The sequence below is a fragment of the Lissotriton vulgaris genome, chromosome 6, assembly GCF_964263255.1.
Source record: "Lissotriton vulgaris chromosome 6, aLisVul1.2, whole genome shotgun sequence".
Lineage (NCBI taxonomy): Eukaryota > Metazoa > Chordata > Amphibia > Caudata > Salamandridae > Lissotriton > Lissotriton vulgaris.
In genome coordinates this window covers 1,389,990,284-1,390,008,398 of record NC_141694.1, presented here as the reverse complement: position 1 = coordinate 1,390,008,398, position 18,115 = coordinate 1,389,990,284, and the positions used below count along the sequence as shown (strand labels likewise).

The 18,115-nt window shown below is 47.1% G+C and overlaps 1 protein-coding gene across 2 annotated transcripts in view; it reads left to right on the top strand.

Moving 5' to 3' along the window:
- The window catches only part of CFAP36 (cilia and flagella associated protein 36), a 319,762-nt gene that overhangs the window by 95,061 nt on the left and 206,586 nt on the right, over positions 1 to 18,115 (top strand). For both annotated transcript variants that reach the window (XM_086927503.1, XM_086927504.1), the window contains exons 4-5: positions 4,134 to 4,248; positions 16,900 to 16,987. In XM_086927503.1, the coding sequence (XP_086783629.1) occupies positions 4,134 to 4,248; positions 16,900 to 16,987 (203 nt within the window). The remainder of the gene's footprint in view (positions 1 to 4,133; positions 4,249 to 16,899; positions 16,988 to 18,115) is intronic.

Below are 18,115 nucleotides of genomic sequence, written 5' to 3'. Positions count from 1 at the left end.
GAACAATGTCTTGGGGTTGTCACCAGCTTGTCCCCTCTCCTTACGGAACCTGACCCTATAGGCTTCGGCATCTAAGCCTAGGTGATCCAAAATCACAGTTTTGATTTGGGCATACGGGGTAGTACCGTTGTTGTTCGCGACCTGATAGGCTGCTTGGGCCTCTCCACTCAACAACGGGGCCAGGAAAAACGGCCACTTGTCCACAGTCCATCCACAAGCAAGGGCCACCCTTTCAAAATTAGTCAGAAATGCGTCTGGGTCCTCCCCCGGGACATATTTTTGCAGGGATATGCCTGCGGGCGTGGGGTTAGCCCTGGTCTCACGTACGGTGACCGTGGCCGGGTCTCCCGTTACTCTCATTCCTTCCAATTGTTGTACTACTGAACTCCGGAACGTATCCCGGTCTAATTGGGCTGCCGCTAGCTGTTGCTCCACTGCCCATGCCAGCTGTTCTTGGCCCTTCACGAGGGCTTGCAGGATCGCATCCATCGTTGTGTCCTCGATGCTGCTCCCGGTTACAATGCCCGCATTCTCCACCACTTGTGGGACTTCGGACCGGGGTTGCGACAGTATTGCGGGGTTCTCAAAAAGATTCGCACACACTGGGGTACTGGGTAGTGCAGGTTTTATTGCTTTATACAGGCGTCGTTTACGAATAGGCACTCTGTAAAAGGGTAGGGGTGAGTCCGCCTCCTCCGTTCTGGCCCGACCTCCTATTCCTCGCCAGTCCCAAGGTCTTCTGGGCGTTGTAGGCCTTTTCCCTGCCGTCCTGCTGGCCTTTGGGCTCCGGTATCCCAGAAAGGAAAGAAAGAAAACAAAGTACGCTTCAGTACTAGTGCTGAGCCAAACGTTCCACGGGTAAGGGAGTGAGGGGAATCACACGTGCAAGACCCAAATCTGACTGTGGGACGTGAACCCTTGAGAAAACCCCAAGGGTGTGTAGGGGGGGGTTTTACTTTATGCGGGTTTCCCTCGGCTACCCGTTTCCCACGCTCTGGTGTCGGACCGTACCTGGGTGAGCCACACTTCCGTGTTAGTGTGGCTGGGCGATGAGCGTCCCGCAGAGCCCCCTGGCTTCTCGCGGTACTCCACCTCAGGTCTGTAGACTGGTCCCGCCGCCGGCTTCCTCCTTGGAATCGTCCCGTAACTCAGACTCGTCTCCGACTCCGTCCGGCTCCACCTTCCTGCTTTCTCTCCGCTCTCCTTGTCCTCCGACCTCTGATCTTGATCTTCCTCCGACCTCCGCTCTTGATCTTCCTCCGACCTCCGCTCTTGATCTTCCTCCGACCTCCGCTCTTGATCTTCCTCCGACCTCCGCTCTCGATCTTCCTCCTCCTCCGTCCACTCGACTCCGCTCTCTCTCCACTCGCTCCACCAACCTCCAACTCCGCCTCCGGGTGTCTCGCACACCTGGCTGGACTCCGGAATGGGTTTTACGTCGTCGGGACGGGCGTGGCGCCAATCCGTCTCCGCCCCCTTAAAGGTGTAGTCCTGTAGGCTCACGGCTGCAGGGTGTCTCCGGACGATGTCAGGTGTATTCCAGGCCTCGGTGTTCTGTGAAGAGAAAGTAGACACATTACTAGGCAGACCAGGGGGGCCCTCGTCGGGGTCCCCCGCGTCACAGTCATCAATGTGAATCCCAGAACTGCTTAATTTTATAGCAAAAATTAAGGAAACGGGCAGAAACAAAACTATGCCTTATGAGACCCCCTATAGTACTGAATTCTTCGGATGCTCAAAATAACGTCATAGTTTGCATATTTGGTTGTGCACGGACAGGTAGGCAAATAACGTAAAGAAAGTAAAGTCAAACCCTAAGCACCTAAGCAGTATGCCCCATTTTATAAAAAATATACATCACAAATTGCTAATTTAACCCAAGCAAGGTTTGAAGCATATCCCTTAATACAGATGGCAACATTTTCAGGAGAAAGACAGAATTAAAATCCGGGTTGTGCGAAATTCCTCTGTGCCAGCGTAATCTTGCTTTACACTTGTTCCTCAAAATTCCTGAAGTCACGCTATTACGCCAGTTTTAGCATGGGGACAACAAGAAAAACAAGCATTTCAAACCAATTCATGGATGCTACTGGAAATTCCACGAGGAAGCTGTGATCGAATACACAGGGATTTAAACCTGTCCCCTCCCATGTGGACCAGTGGAAGCAGCGAGAGAGGCAAATGTAAACAAGCGCAGCCATGCTAATTAGAGACAGATGGCCCCTGCTCAGCTGCTCCCTCCCGCAAGGTGGATGTCAGCACAAGAACAAGTGATTGAGAAGAGCTGACCAATTTCTAAAGGTCATCTCCTAGGGCAGCACTGCGCGCTGTTTAGGCTCGACCTAAAAAGGGAAGGTTTGGGCCTAGCAAGTGGGTGCACTTGCCAGGTCGATATGGCAGTTTAAAACTGCACCCAGACACTGCAATGTCTGACCTGAGACAAGTCTACGGGGTTGCTCACGTAGGTGTCACAATCCATGCTGCAGGCCCGCTAGTAGCATTTGATTTCCAGACCCAGGGCACGCATAGTGCACTTTACTAGGAACTTACCAGTACTCAAATATGCCAACCTTGGATAACCAATCAGAACTTACGTAGGGACCACTTTCACTTTAGCACTGATCAGCAGTGGTAAAGTGCCCAGAGTACATAAACCAGAAAAAAACGAAGTCCAGCACACAGTCAAAAATACAGGAGGCAAAAAGATGGGGGAAACCAGACCACGGATGCCAGGTCTAAAGTTTTTACTCGAACCACTGTCAGCAACGCGAGCTGAGCTTGGTGCATTTCCTTAGAGAACGCACCCTAATAGGGAAAGATTTTACTTTCCTGACTCATATTTATAATATTTAATAGGTTCTGTGTTTGAATGCATACCGTTGTACTGTAAAGTAGCAGCCAAGAGGGTTTATTGTTCAGGGATTTGGGCCTACTGGTTAAGAACCTGTTGTCCTTGATCCCAAACAATATGTTGCGGACATTGGTTGATAGGAATTCCACACTGTTATACATTTCCTACAAATTCATTAGGACTGTGTATTTGATCAACAAAACATCATAATATGGTTAAAGCGTCTTTTGTTGGTTTGGCTAGCTCACAGCACCGCATCTAAACTCCTAAACCTCCAGAATATAGATGGTGTTTGTAACCTCCATCATGACCACTCCAATTCCAAGGAATTCATGGAAGCAGTTCTGACCCTTTCGTTTGTTACTTTTGCATGCCCAAAGTTTCACAAAAAGAAGACGGTAATACATTTTCAAATGTTAATTGAAAAGATCCAATCCTTGTAAATAAAATACGAGCTGCAATTATTAGACAAAAGAGACATATTATTGTTAAAAGCATTGCTGGAATGTTGAAAAACACAAACAATTCAACCATGTTATTTGTTCCTAATGTTACTCCTATCTATCACTAATATCCCTACACTAGCAAGAGTGTTGTGGGAGTACCCTTCTGCCTGACTCTGTTGGAATGGTCTAACCCCATACCTTGATGTATTGTCTCAGGAAGCCAGCATTAGTGCATTAACAAATGCACTCCGTCTGAGTGTGCAAGCTTACACACATCTGCCTGCACAACTCTCTTCCTTCTTAGGATGAATGTCATAGCCTGCGGAGCTGCATCTCAGTCACAGCTCTCAGCAGCTTCGCTACTTAAATAATAAAACACTGGCCTTATCTCATTCTGCCAGAGAAGCAGGAAAACATCTTTTACTTAATCTGAGTAAAAAGAGTAATCTCCTACGAACGTAAAATAAAACGAGGACATCGCTATCTAATATGTGTTTTCCTGGAACTAACAGTGCAGGCTACAGAACAACAATTTCTACCAAAAATAAATGCGTATTTGGAATTTTCTTGTGTTACTGAAAATCATGTTCAGCCACCATCTTAAAAAGATGCTAAGTTAGAAAGGAAAAATAAAATCGAGTCTAAATGTTATCCCTATAACAACACCCTTGTATATGTGCCTGAAAATGTTTATGAATTATTACAGTGTACATTCTGTTTTTTCCTAGTCCCATACCATCGACCCAGACAAGTAGTTAAAATCCCATACTTTCATATTTCTGTTTTCTATATTTTTTACACATCCTTCACATTTAACATCATGCTATCCTTTACAGACTATCCTGCAACCAGTGTTGGCAGTGGAAGATTTCAAATTATTCAAATCTGTGATGGTTCAGAAGAACATTGAACTTCAGTTACAAGCAATCCAAATAATACAGGAAAGAAATGGTAAGATAAAGTGTTTCTCTTTGGATATGCCACACAACATAATTCAAAACCATTTCTCTAATACACACTGTAAACTAGAGAGGTTCAGACTGTAACAAAGAAGTAGTAGGAAGGACAGCTTTAATGCAATAAGATTCCTAGTTCCCTTACCTTAGTTATGGCTTTCTCGAAAGTAGATATTTTGAATTATGCTACTGTTTGGACTCTAAAAATACAGCTTACCTTCCATATCCATATTAAGAAATGTATTTCATTTTGGTAAACCTATTTCTGACATCCAACTAAAATTTAATTAGCTCCATTAAACAGTTAGGTAAACTTTGCCACTTCTCTATTACAAAACAAGTTAACACTGTCAAGTGAATGAATGTACTGGTACTTATATAATACAACAAACGAACGCTGTCAAGTGACAAATGTCCTGCTTGTGCTTCAATCTCTGATTCTGTTTTTTCATTAAGGACAACAAACTCACGCATTTTGTCTGCAGTTTTGTGAAAATGGCTATGAAAGAAATACAAATGGGTATGTTTAAAATCCTCTTATGAAATTCCCAAAGGATTTCTTCTCAATTGCCATTTCTTTCTGATAGATACATCTGCCAGTGGATTCCTCACCTTGTGAATATCCCCTGCACAGCAGCCAATCGGAAACTTTTGTAGCTCTCCATGCCGGCGAGGTCATGGACGACGCCACAGAGGGTACGACTCCGCTTGCTACCCCGCAGACGTCACTGGGCCCATAATAGGACCTCGTCGGTGTGAGACGTCCGTTCCCTTATTTCCGCGCCGTCGAATCCAACGGTTTCTTGGGACTCTCCGTAGTAACATTGTTATTGTAGTTGTTCTTGTCTGTTCTTCTCGTTTCCTTTCGAAGATGTCTGGAAGAAAATCTGGTTTCAAGCTCTGCAGGGAGTGCAGGAATCAGATGTCCATCACTGACCCGCACGAGGACTGTTTATGGTGCTTGTCTTCCGATCACATCGTCGATGGATGTGCGTGTTGCAGAAAGATGACCTCTAAGGCATTGAAGGAAAGGTAAGCGAAGTTATTTATCGCCAAAGTGAAGAAGAATAAGAAGGCAAGTAAAAGAAGATCGAGGTCGAGATCTCGTTCCGAATCCAAGTCGGGTTCGAAGTCGGCGTCTGGACATCGAAGAGATATGAGAAAAAGAAGCACTCTTCGAGGCGTCAGTCTGATAAGGAGCCGGCGCCGAAGTCTTCTTCTCCTCGACGTCGCAGTAGTGAGGTCGATCCTTCACATTCAAAACCGGTCTTACCAGAGAAGGAAGTGTCTCCTGAAGTCGAAGTCTCTCGATCACCGACGCCAGCACCATCGGATTCGGTCCATTCTTCGGATCCGGGTGAAGCCGAGCCAGAGCAAGAAGACCAGGAGCAGCCTGAAGAGGTTCCTTTGTCGGTGCCGACGGGCCCGACTCCAGGTACACTGCCTTCAGAGCCGGCGCCGGGAAATTATCCCCCTTTCCCGGCTCCAGGCCAAGACCCAACACACTATCTGAACGCTATGTATGGTGTCTTTGCAAGGGCCATGTACCCTTCTGGTGCACCTGCGGTCCCCATGGGTCCTTTTGCTTTCAATTTGGGTGTCCCTCGGGCATATGCCCAGGCTTCATTTATGCCCTTTCTATCAGCGACGCAGTCCTGGAATTTTCCGGCGCCGTATCGAGAATTTCCGGCCCCGCCTGTTCATCCTCGTTCGGCGCTAGTGGCGCCGTTGGATCCGCGTTCGACCCCGGTCCCGAATCCGATGGAGTCGGTTGTGGATCCATCGACTCCAGTCCCGAAGCTCCGCTCCAGGAGGGAGGCCCAGAGAGTTGTGGAAGAGGCACGCTATCAGAAGGACTTGGAGGTAAGTGAACTTCCTGATTATGAGGACTATTTTGTGGAATTAAGAGAGGTCTTGATGTCTCCCCTTAGTGGGGCTTTTCTCCTGATTCAGATACTCCTTCAAAGGAGGTAGTCCCATATCACACAGTTGTGAGAAAAGCTGCTGAATTTTTGGACATTAATCTACCTACCACTGAATTTAAGTCCAATCTATTGACTGAAGTGTTGCATTCTCCATCTTCTGTGACTGAGCCTTTGTTACCGTTTAATGAGGCAATTCTGGAACCGGTGTTGGAGGTTTGGAAAAAGCCTTTGTCTGCTCTTGCGGTCTCTAGGACTGTGGCACGGAGATATAGAGTGGCACCGGAGGATCCAGAATTTATGTCAGCTCACCCATCTCCTGAGAGCCTTGTGGTTCAGGCGGCTTGTTCAAAGAAGTTTTCAGGAGCTTTCCTGCAGGTTCCAGTAGTCAAAAAAGATTGACCAGTCTGCTAAAAAGATGTTTTCTTCAGCGAGTATGGCACTGATGTCATCAAATGCAACTTGCTTGATGGGAAGGTATATCCATACCTTGATGGATTCCTCTAAACAGTTGCTGCCAAAACTAGCTGATGAAGACAGGAAGAACTTTCAGGAGGTTTTGGATGATACACAGGCTTCTGCGAGCCAGGTCATTCAAAGTGGCCTGGATACAGCTGACTCTGTGGTAAGAATTATGGGCTCTGCAGTGGCAACGAGAAGGGGGGCTTGGTTGAAGTCTTCAGACTTTTCTCAAGATGTGCAGGCTACTTTGTTGGACTGACCATTTGATGGTATGGGTCTTTTTGGTAAGAAGGCTGATGCAGCACTTGAAAGATTTAAAGATAGTTAGGCCACGGCAAGATCACTTGGCTTGCAGTCCCAACCCAGAGGATCCTTTCGTAGGTACAGAGGATTTGGAAAGTCATCCTTTCGTTCGCAAGGACAGCCTCGTCAGCAGCAACAGCAGCAGCAACAAAATACGCTGTATAAATCTTATAGAGGAAGAAACAGAGGTCGTCCACGGGGTCGTGAACCCTCCTCCTCTTCCTCCTCCTCTCCTCCTATCACAGCAGCAAAGCAGCCCTAGATTCCCCATTCACAGTCATGTTGGTCCTGTGGGGGGTCGGCTTACCCATTTTCTGCGGGATTGGGAATCGGTCACTACAGACCAATGGGCTCTCAAACTTGCGGCAAATGGGTATGCTCTTCCTTTCAGGGAATTCCCTCCAACTTACCCTCCTTGTCAAGGGGCTTGCTCAGAGGAACATCTCCGTCTCCTTCAGGAGGAGGTTCTGACCTTGTTAAAGAAAGGCGCAATAGAGGTGGTTCCAGAGCAGGAAAGGAGTCAGGGATGCTACTCCCGGTATTTCCTGATTTCCAAGAAGGATGGAATCCTTCGCCCAATCCTGAATCTCAGGATCTTGAATCTTTATCTGAAACAAGAGAAGTTCAAGATACTTACCCTTGCGCAGGTTCTTCAGGCATTGCTGGAAGGAGACTGGATGGTGTCGCTCGACTTACAGGACGTGTATTTTAATATCCCGATCCTGGAGTCGCACAGGAAGTATCTCCGTTTCACGGTGGGGTCACAGCATTATCAGTTTGCGGTCCTTCCGTTTGGAATTACTACTGCACCTCGAGTCTTCACCAAGGTGATGGCATTGGTGGCAGCCCATCTCAGGAGCCCGGGGTTCCGGTATTCCCCTATCTGGACGACTGGCTGATCAAAGCAGAGTCTCCAGAGAAGGTGCTCCATCATTTGCAGGAGACAACTCAGTTGTTGTACAGGTTGGGTTTTTCAATAAATGTACCCAAGTCTCACCTGGTGCCTTCACAGCGCAACCTGTTTATAGGGGCAGTACTGGACACTACTGTTTGTCAAGCATTCCCTCCACCTCAAAGGATTCTCGACATTCAGGAAATTATTCCTTTGTTTTACAATGGAGCAGTCGTTCCAGTCCTGAAGGTCCTTTGCCTGCTCGGTCTGTTTGCTTCCTGTATTCTGCTGGTCAACCATGCACGCTGGCACATGAGGGTGCTGCAGTGGTGCCTCCGCAGGGAGTGGTATCAGCACAACGGAGATCTCAGGGAGTCTGTGATGATCAACAGAGAAACTGCAGCGGATCTGTCTTGGTGGAGCGTGGAGGGCAATCTGTCTCAAGGAAAGCCCTTTCATCTGCCTCCATCGGTTGCCACAGTGTTAACGGATGCCTCCACTCTAGGCTGGGGTGCTCATCTGGGAGATCTGGAAATCAAGGGTCTTCGGTCTCCAGAGGAAAGGTTGCTTCACATCAACCTTTTGGAATAGAGGGCGATTCGTTTAGCACTCAAGGCCTTCCTCCCTTCCCTTCGCGATCAGTCAGTTCAGGTCCTGACGGACAACACAACCGCGATGTGGTATATCAACAAGCAGGGAGGAGTGAGGTCGCATCTTCACTGCAGAGAAGCTCTGTGTCTCTGGTCCTGGGTTCAGGACCACCAGATTTGTCTGATGGCAAATCATCTGGCCGGAGTTCTGAACGTTCGCACAGACAGTCTCAGTCGGCAGTTCTCAGCCGATGACGAGTGGAGGCTTCACCCAGAGGTGGTTCAACACGTCTTCCGGACGTGGGGGACTCCTCGGGTGGACCTGTTAGCCACTCACGAGAACGCTCACTACCTGTCATTCTGTAGTCTCCAGTATCCATTGCAGGGAGCTTTGGGGGACGTGTTTCAGTTGAGTTGGGGTTCACAACTCCTTTATGCGATTCCTCCCATACCCTTGATTCCTCAGGTTCTGAGGAAGGTTTGCCAAGACCGGGCCCAAGTTATATTGGTCGCCCCGGATTGGCCAAGAAGGGTGTGGTACACGGATCTTCACCTCTCCTCGTGCCCGCCGCTCCGTCTCCCTCTCAGGGCAGATCTCCTCTCCCAGATGGAGGGGCAGGTTCTACACCCCCACCTCCAGACCTTTACACCTTCATGCCTGGAGATTGAGCGGGGCAACCTGAATTCCTTTTCTCACACAATGTGGTGGATGTCATATTATTGGCCAGGCGTCACTCCACTATGTCCATTTATTCTTATAGATGGTCTAAATTTGTTACTTGGTGTGGGGAGAAATCCGTAGACCCTTTAAGGGCTTGTTTGTCCAATATACTTAAATTTGCACTTTCCTTGGCCCAGCAGGGTTTTGCGGTGGCAACTATGAAATGTTATTTTTCGGCCTTATCGGCTTTCCTTTGTCTGCCGGACCAGCCCTCTTTGTTTAAATCTCCTATTGTATTGCGTTTCATTAAGGGCCTTACCAATACATTTCCTCCTACACCTTTATTTTACCTCAGTGGGACTTGAACCTTGTTCTTACATTCTTGATGGATTCGCCTTTTGAACCTTTACACAAGTGTCCCTTGAGACTTTTGTCTTTTAAGACTATTTTTCTGGTAGCATTTACCTCGGCAAGGAGGGTAAGTGAGCTTCAAGCTCTTAGTTCTAAGCCCCCATTTTTGTCCATTCATGCTGAACGAATGGTTCTCAGGACCAGGGCTGCTTTTCTGCCTAAGGTGGTAACTCCTTTCCATCTGGGGCAGTCCGTTACCCTTCCTACCTTTTTATCCTCCCCCTCCCCCTTCCAAGGAAGAGGAGAGACTTCACCGCTTGGACCCTAAGAGGGCGGTGAGCTTTTACCTGGACAGGACAAGAGAGTTCAGGTTGGATGACCAGCTGTTTGTTGAATTTGCTGGCTGCAAGAAGGAGAAGGCGGTGCACAAGCGCACGCTCTCGAGATGGATCATACTTTACATCAAGATATGCTACTCCCTGGCAGGTAAGGAACCTCCAGAGGGTATAAGGGCTCATTCTACTAGAGCAAAGTCTTCAACATCTGCTCCTTCCAGAGGTGTACCTGTTGAGGGTATTTGCAGAGCCGCGACTTGGGCCTCCCTCCACACTTTTGCGAAGCATTACTGCTTGGATACCGAGGTGAGGAGGGACGGCCACTTTGTGCGCTCTGTCCTCTAAGATTTTCTGGTATAGGAGAGTGGACACTCTCCTCCGGGAGTGGGGACTGCTGTGGGACTCTATTCACAAGGTGAGGAATCCACTGCCAGATGTATCTATCAGAAGAACAAGTTACTTACCTTCGGTAACGCTTTTTCTGGTAGATACAGTATCTGCCTGTGGATTCCTCACTGACCCACCCGCCTCCCCATTGTCCACTCTTCTATACCTGAGTTTATTGTAATGTAAATATTTTAATGTTAAGGAAATGTTTTATTTCAATTGCATTCCTGCTTTTGCTTCACACTGTGTGTGTTAATCTTGACATTTGTGTACTGAGTATACATCTACTGTCATCGGTCCGTCCGTGTCCCCCTAAGGCACAGAAAAAAGGGCGTAACTGATATCATCATGCCGGCGTGGGTCTATTATGGTGTCGGTGATGTCAGCGGAGTCGCGCGTGATGCCGTGCCTCTATGACGTCGTCCACATCGTCGCGAAGCTACAAAAAGAATTTCCGAATGTTGCTGACGCAAGGGGATATTCACAAGGTGAGGAATCCACAGGCAGATACTGTATCTACCAGAAAAAGTAACTTGTTCGTCTTGGCCTCAACCCTTCCTGAAATGCACAAAGTCCACCTAGCCCAAAGTAAGGGTGGTTATTTTTATGGCATTTCCTGGCCTTGCCTAAGGGCCAATGAGGGTTAGCTTTGCTCCTTGCAGATTTCTGCCGTGTCCAATAGTGAGGTGGACAAAACAAAACAGTCTCTACTCTCTTTGTCCCCCAGAATGATCAGTGAGGGTACTTTGTGCCACCTCCATCTAGTCCAAGGGTTGATGACACAGTATTTGTATTTAGTAAATACCACAGGTTGTTTGCTTTCTGTGCCCCCCCATGCACACTGCTGCCTTTTCCAAGCATTTTTCCCAATAAGGAGGGAGAACTCATTTTGAGGTAGTAGCTTAACTACAGAATCTTATTAATTTTTATGTTTGAAGTTGCAGTCTGTTACCCCACCTCTCTGTTACCACCCCTTTTAATAAAATTTTTTGGGGGAATTCATTGTTTGAACCATTCTGTATGTTCATGTACTGTGCATAATCCTGCCAGCCAGTGTCGGATGTGAAATTTCTAGTTGCTTTTCCTTAAACCTGTCACCAGGCTCATCCCTGCATTATCCTGCAGCCCAAAGTGCATTGAGACAAACATTATTGTATATTACGCTTTATCATTTATTTATTTTTTATAGAGTTTTACTTAGCGCAAACCTGAACCGAGGGTACCGGGTATCAAAGCGCTTTACACGAGCACCAGTTGCATTACATGAGGACACATTCATTTTTGTGTCATAATTTTTTATTGGAGTTTGTTAGGCACTGGGACATTAAGTGATTTGCCCAGAATCACAGGATGTTGTGCAACCATGCCAAGACTCGAACACTGTTCCCCAGATTTGAGGTCGACCGCCCTAGCCGTTAGGCCAACTCCTCTTACCTCCTCTTCATCTTCATTGTACTTTGACAAGAGATAGATTGCTTCAACAACCTTCATTTCTCAATGCAATTGTATAGAAAAATCGGGTTGTATGAGTCTAAAAAAGCTTAGACTTCACCAACATAAAAAATAACTAATTTAAATGTCCCCTCTACGCATCTCTCCCACCCTTTGAGTGTGCAGTCTGTTTGTCAGGGATTTCTAGATCTTTTAAGTGGCAGATGTGTCAGGCATTGCAAAGCTGAAAAAACATGCGTCGATACATGCAGGGCTTGTTATAGCAGGATGATTACTGTAAACAATACACTGAACCTCAGGCGGAAGGTGGACTTTCATAGCCTTCTACAGCAATTGATGTTGATGTGCAACACCAGTGCCATTCCCCAACAGAAAGATTGAAAAAGGCCTGGTACAGTGATAGATTAAATAATGGAAAGCCCATCGAAACTACCACAGTAAGCACATGACTCCACAATAGACTTGATTCACATAGAGTCAAAAGCTGTTGCTGAGAAGCCGAATTTCCCAAGTTGCCTTCTCTGCAAGTACTCGTTTAAACAGAATCTTCCTCAAAGTTTACAAAAATCTCGGCTAGGTGATTAGGCTTGAGTGGACACATTGTCTCAACTTATTCTATTGTACCAGGCTGGTGCAACCTTTGGCCTGTTAGTCCTCAACGTCCGCCATATAACGTCTACTGTCTGATGGATACTGTCACAGGACCTTTCTGAGCAGGGTTCTTGTGAAGGCAAAGGACACTAAAGAGACGCGTTTATTCTGTACTGTAACTTCTTTTATTGTTTTATGCAACAGCCAGTTGAGATAACCAAAGAGTCCTGGTTAGAGGAGCAGTCCCGTACACACCAAGGTCCTCCACAAGGTATCCCGAGTTAGCTGGTCTTCAGCGGTTTCTCGCAAGGAAATGAGAGAAAACAAGAAAAACAAAAAACAAAACCGGGGTCAGTCTGAGGGATTATAGCCCTTCCTTTACAGGGTATGGGACATGAGGTGCTTTCACCAGTTTCCCAGCACCAGGTGTGACGCTGTTACGACATTACGGTGCCCTCCAGGTACAGCGTTCCCTACTCCGCTCAGTGCCCTGAGAGGCCCCGTAGCCTGGACTGTAACTTGTATAGCTACCATCCTCCTGGAGCGTGGCGGGCGATGTTCAGTCTAGTTGGCCTCCTGGCGTTTCGCTTTCTTCTAGGACGGGGTTCTCAACTTCGTCTTCCTTGGATTTCCAAAGTACTCTGTCACCGACCAGCGTGGGAGTCTCCCATTCCTCTTTCTCCCTCTCTGCCTGTCCTACCAGCTTCTTCAATCCATCCGACGTACTTCGCCAGATGCAGGTCTCCTCCGTTGGGCCTGACGTCACTGGGTACGCCCCGCTGGAGTCTCCCTCGTGGTTGCTGTGAAAACTTTTAAAGGACTCCTCTACAGCCTGCGTGTTAAGTGACAGTATGTCAGTTACTGTATCTATAGGAGAGCAAGGTATCTCAATCAGCTGTGCATCTTTAGTCTCTTGACTGATACTTTTAATTGCAGATTCCTCACCTGTAGACCAACCCCAGGTGTCAGACTGGATCCATAAAACTTCAAAGGCAGTATGTCACCGGTAAAGAGAGCTGCACTCTGCGTCAGAAGTGACAACAGGCGACTCCGCTGAGGCCATAAAGTGCGTGCTCTGACGCATCAACATCAATTCCCATATTTTCGAACCTTCAATGTGGATCTGAAGCTGCAATCTCTGAGGAATTTCCTCATTCAAAACATTTTAAAACCATACCAATGTCTCCTCCCATATAAATCCCATTATAAACCCCTGTAGGGATTGTGAGGGACACGTCTATCACAGACCCATAGTCTATCTGTTTATGGTGTTTGGGCTCTGACCTTGACACCAGATCCTGTTTGTTCTGGCTCAGCTTGAACCCTAAGGCCAACAAGGAGCATGAAGCCAAGCTCTTTATGTCCAGTGCCAAGGGCATTCGCTGGTGTCAGAAATGTTCCCTACACTATTCCTGTTTTCCATCTTCCCCGTCCACCAAGCAAAGGAGACACCATAAAAAATGTAAAAAGGACTTAAAAGGTAAGTCTCCCAGATGTTCTCCGATTCTCACAGGACATTCATTGGTCGAGGTACCAACTGCGGATCCTCAGGCAGACCTGCTCCTCCGGTGGGAAGGACTCCGGACAGACCTCCACTGTGGCCAGAGCCTTCAGCGCCTGATCCTTTGCTTGAGTCTTCGAACTCACAATATCCCAAATTCCCGACTCCAGGCTCAGATCCGGCGGTGCCCCGTCTGACTCACTTGTTCCACCAAGGCTTCTAAGATTTCTGCAGTCCCAACCGATGCCTATTGGCTCACCACATTCGGATTTGACGCCTAAACTACAATGCTTTGACCTGGCACTTGGATTCTCAGCGCCACACCCGGCTTCATGGGCGGTCCCGCCTCCACCACTAGCTCCAGATGCAGAGTCACCGGCACCGTAGAGCGACGTGGAAGCTATTGTTCACTCCCACAGGGAGGCACAGATGCTCATGGAAGATGAGGTGCTTTCACAAAATCTTTGGCAGTGACTCTGACCCTGTAAGCTACCAACATTATGAAGAGCAAGCACAGGACCCTCTGCAAGATTTCAGGGCCTGTCCTTCGCTGGTGGTCTAGACACTTCTATGCGTATCAAGAGAGAGAGAGAGGACCAGATAGCTAGTCAGTATCCCCGTGGTTTATATATATTTAATCGAAAGGAGACTAGCTCATCAACTACTAAGTTAAAGGACTCAAATATGTTTTGTCAGGTGGTAGGAACACCTTGTAGGTGTGTTCATGAAGCCCTCACCCACCAACCTAGTTGGTGGCATGCTTCATCATCGGGCCCACCCAGTAACACCTAGCGTGTCCCCGGTGTGCTTCGACGCCTGATTACAGCGGAGCAGGTATTTTGCTGAGTGTGCAGTGTGAGGTGTAAGGTATAGTGATGTTAAAACGGCTTGGCGGGGGTCCCAGTACCCGAGGGTAAATTAAACTTTAATAACTGGGCCCCCGTCAGCGGTTAAAAATAAGGCTTTTTGGATGTAGGAGGCGAGTTACGACCTCTCACATCCAGTGGTGGGCCGACATGTTTCAGCCAGTGCCTTATAACTATGCTGGCTTTCTTCAGGACCAAGATAAAAAGGTGTAGGTGTGAATTAAAGGTAATGGGTGTGTAATCCAGACTATGTATACTGGTAAGTAGCATATTCGTTATACATACTCAAAGTGGGCTGGGCTTTCATACGCCAGGTCGGCGTGGGGGTGTGAATAATTATTCCGGGGACCTGGGCGTTGTTCAGTTCTTGTCTGGCCAGGAAATACATATGTGTGTTCCTTTTGTAGTTTTGACCTCGCAAAATGTGCAATTTAGATTAGTGTAGCATGTGTCGGGAGGGCAGACACTATTAGTAATGAGATGGTGTTTGAAAAGATTGAACCGCCATTTGTTTTTTATTTGTTTACTTTCGTAGCAATTGCCGCACCCATGCTTTAGCTTTAAAAATCTTAAGCTAAAGCATGGGTGCCGCAATTGCTTCAAAAGTAAAGAAATAGAAAAATCTTTTGTTTGTCTATTTCTTCACTTTTTAAGATGTGTAAAGTTAAAGCACGGGTGCCGTGATTGATTTGCAATGCAATGGATCTCGCTTTACAGAAAGTTTGAGCTATTGGCATTGCATTATTATTAGTAACGCCAATAGTTCAAACTTTCAGTAATGCACGACCTATTGCATTGAAAATGCTTGTTTCCTGCAGGGGTGAAGGTTGGGAAGGCAAGTCTGCTCCCAGCCGGTGGGAGATTTCAACATGCTCCAGCCAGCTGGGAGCAGACTTTTGTTCTATTTCCTTGCCTGTACTCCTGCAGGGATGAGGTGGTGTCCCCAGGACCAGTAGGCCATCCCTACACCACGCAGGCCAAAGGCAGTGCGCGGCTTGGCGTTGGCAGCCTGTGGCAGGGCTTGTCTGCCTTCGAGTGGGTTGGCCACAAGCCCTGACCTTTGGTCAGATTCTGTTACCAACCCCTTGCTACGTATGGCCAAATGCCATATCAGCGTGGGGTTGGCTGCCTACAGGGCCAACCTCTCACCACACACGTCCAAATCCATGCACAGTGTGAGGTTGGCTGCCTGAAAGGGAGTTGGAAGCATGGTCTGCCACCAAACTTCTCGCTGTGCACAGCAGAGGGCTTGGCTGTATGTATGGTAACAAAATATTACTTTACGTCTAAAAAAACCTAGAAAGTCACTGAGAAAAACAAAGGCTATTGTAACGTTATAATTAGGTGAGAATTTCCTTGACAACCACAGAAATTCACCAGTTACAGTTCGGTCTGCTAACTATAACACGTGCCCTAAGGTAACTGTAACTCTTACCCTCGCCATGCACTGCAAATTAAACCACATATTAGATCGCTCTTGACATCGTCTGTGACTCCATTCATAATATCCCAGCAACATTTGGAATAAAATTACTGATGAGACAACTGTGCAAGGCGAGGCGTAAGAACACTTTGGAGGATTGGGAGGTAAAATTGGGCAGTGAGATCCTTTCCATCCCAATGTCTGTCACACTGAGTTGGCCTAACGGCTAGGGCGGTCTACCTTGAATCTGGGGAACTCGGTTCGAGTCTCGGCAATGATGCTGAACATCCTATGATTCTGGGCAAATCAATTAATCTTCCAGTGCCTAACAAAAAAATGAATGTGTCCTCATGTCATGCAACTGGTGCTATGTAAAGCGCTCTGATACCCGCTTCGGGTCCAATTCGTGCTATATAAAACTCTGTAAAATAAAAAAATTAAAAACCTTCCAGTGACATCATTTTCATTATGACATGCTTGCACAGTTCTAAGACTCTACCATCAGCCGTTTACAAGGGTTGATGAAAACATGTTTTGCTTACTGTGATGAAGTTTCACTGCATCACCAAAACAGCTAAACACATGATGGTTTTAATGTTAATCTTTAAATGTGTGCTGACAGAAAAGTGTGTAATAATCTGTTTACCACAAATATTTGCTATTTAGGGTCTATAAAAATGGGAAGTGGAGGTTGTGATGGTGCAGCAGATAGGGGAATGTGAGTGCTAAAAAGGCCTAGTGATCTTTGTTCTTTGTCATCATCTAAGTGTCTGAGTATAATATACAGTATGATTATTGCTGTTTTAGTTGTAATACAGAATTTCAGAATTCCACTTAGGTGGGAGTTGGTATTCTAGTATCAAATGCTCAAAATTTGTACACTACAAAGTTTGCTTTATTTATTTCTTAGGAGTACTCCCTGATTGTTTGACAAATGGTTCTGATGCACTTACTGATCTTGAACAGCAAGAGATGGAATTACTATCAGAAGCTATTAGGTAATGTATTTTGCATAGCAAGAATATCTGTTTTACCATGCCCTTGCCCCAAGCCTGGAGGGCCTGGAGTCCCTCCCCGAATTTAGCCCTCTGGAAGCGAAGGTGTTTATTGGAGATCTAGAGACGAAAAAGATATGCATATTCCAGTCACTTGTCACACACTCTTCCCCCACACTGCAGAAGCTCCGGGAGACTTGGGAAGAGGATGTGGGAGAATTAGAGGAGGAGGATTGGAGGGAGGCATTGGCAGCCCCTAGGGGCCATAGCGATGCGTCTACGGCTCATCCAATTTGAGTATCTACATAGAGTTTATTTCACTAGGGAGCGGTTATGGGGGGCGGGGCTGATTGCATCTCCGGACTGGCTCCGATGCGGCCAGGAAGTGGGGACATTCATACATATGATGTGGAGTTGTGGCTCTCTAGATCGGTTCTGGAGGGGGGTGCTGGATTGCATGTCTGAGGTTTTGGGGTGGAGATCTCCCACGTACGCCGCGGCTAGGTTTGCTGCATGTGATGGATGGGGTGGGTGGTAATGTAGCATTTATTGCTGCTGGGTCTCACATAGGCCAAAAGAAACGTGGCTAGGGCGTTGAAAGACCCGCAAGCCCCCTCTGTGGTGGTATGGAAGAGAGGGTTGGACTTCTGAATGGGAATGGAGCAGCCGATTTTTGTAGCCCGAGGATGCCCACGAAAGCACTATAGAATCTGGAAGGGCTGGGCTGACTTTAGGGGCCTGTGGCTTGAGCCCCCGGTGGACCGGGAAGATCTACCGGAGGTGATATGAAGGGGCCTTGGTAGAGTGTACATGGGAGTAGTCATTTAGATGTATCCTGTGTAGGAGACACGTGACGGACCTTGTGCGACCTGGGTGGGTGGGATCCGGGAGGAGGGAGTTCGAGGTGGGGGTTAGGCGGGGGTGTCTAGTATTGCTTTGTTTATGTTTGTTCATCAAAGAAAAGTAAAACTGCTTGCATCTCAATTGATGTGATGTTTTGTCCTGCAGATATCTCTGGTGTGCAGATCTCTGCGGAATGTGTGCAACCTTTCAATAAAATCTGTTAAAAAAAAAAAAGAATATCTGTTTTAATATTGGAACTCCTAACGTGTAAACACATTTTTTTTCAAT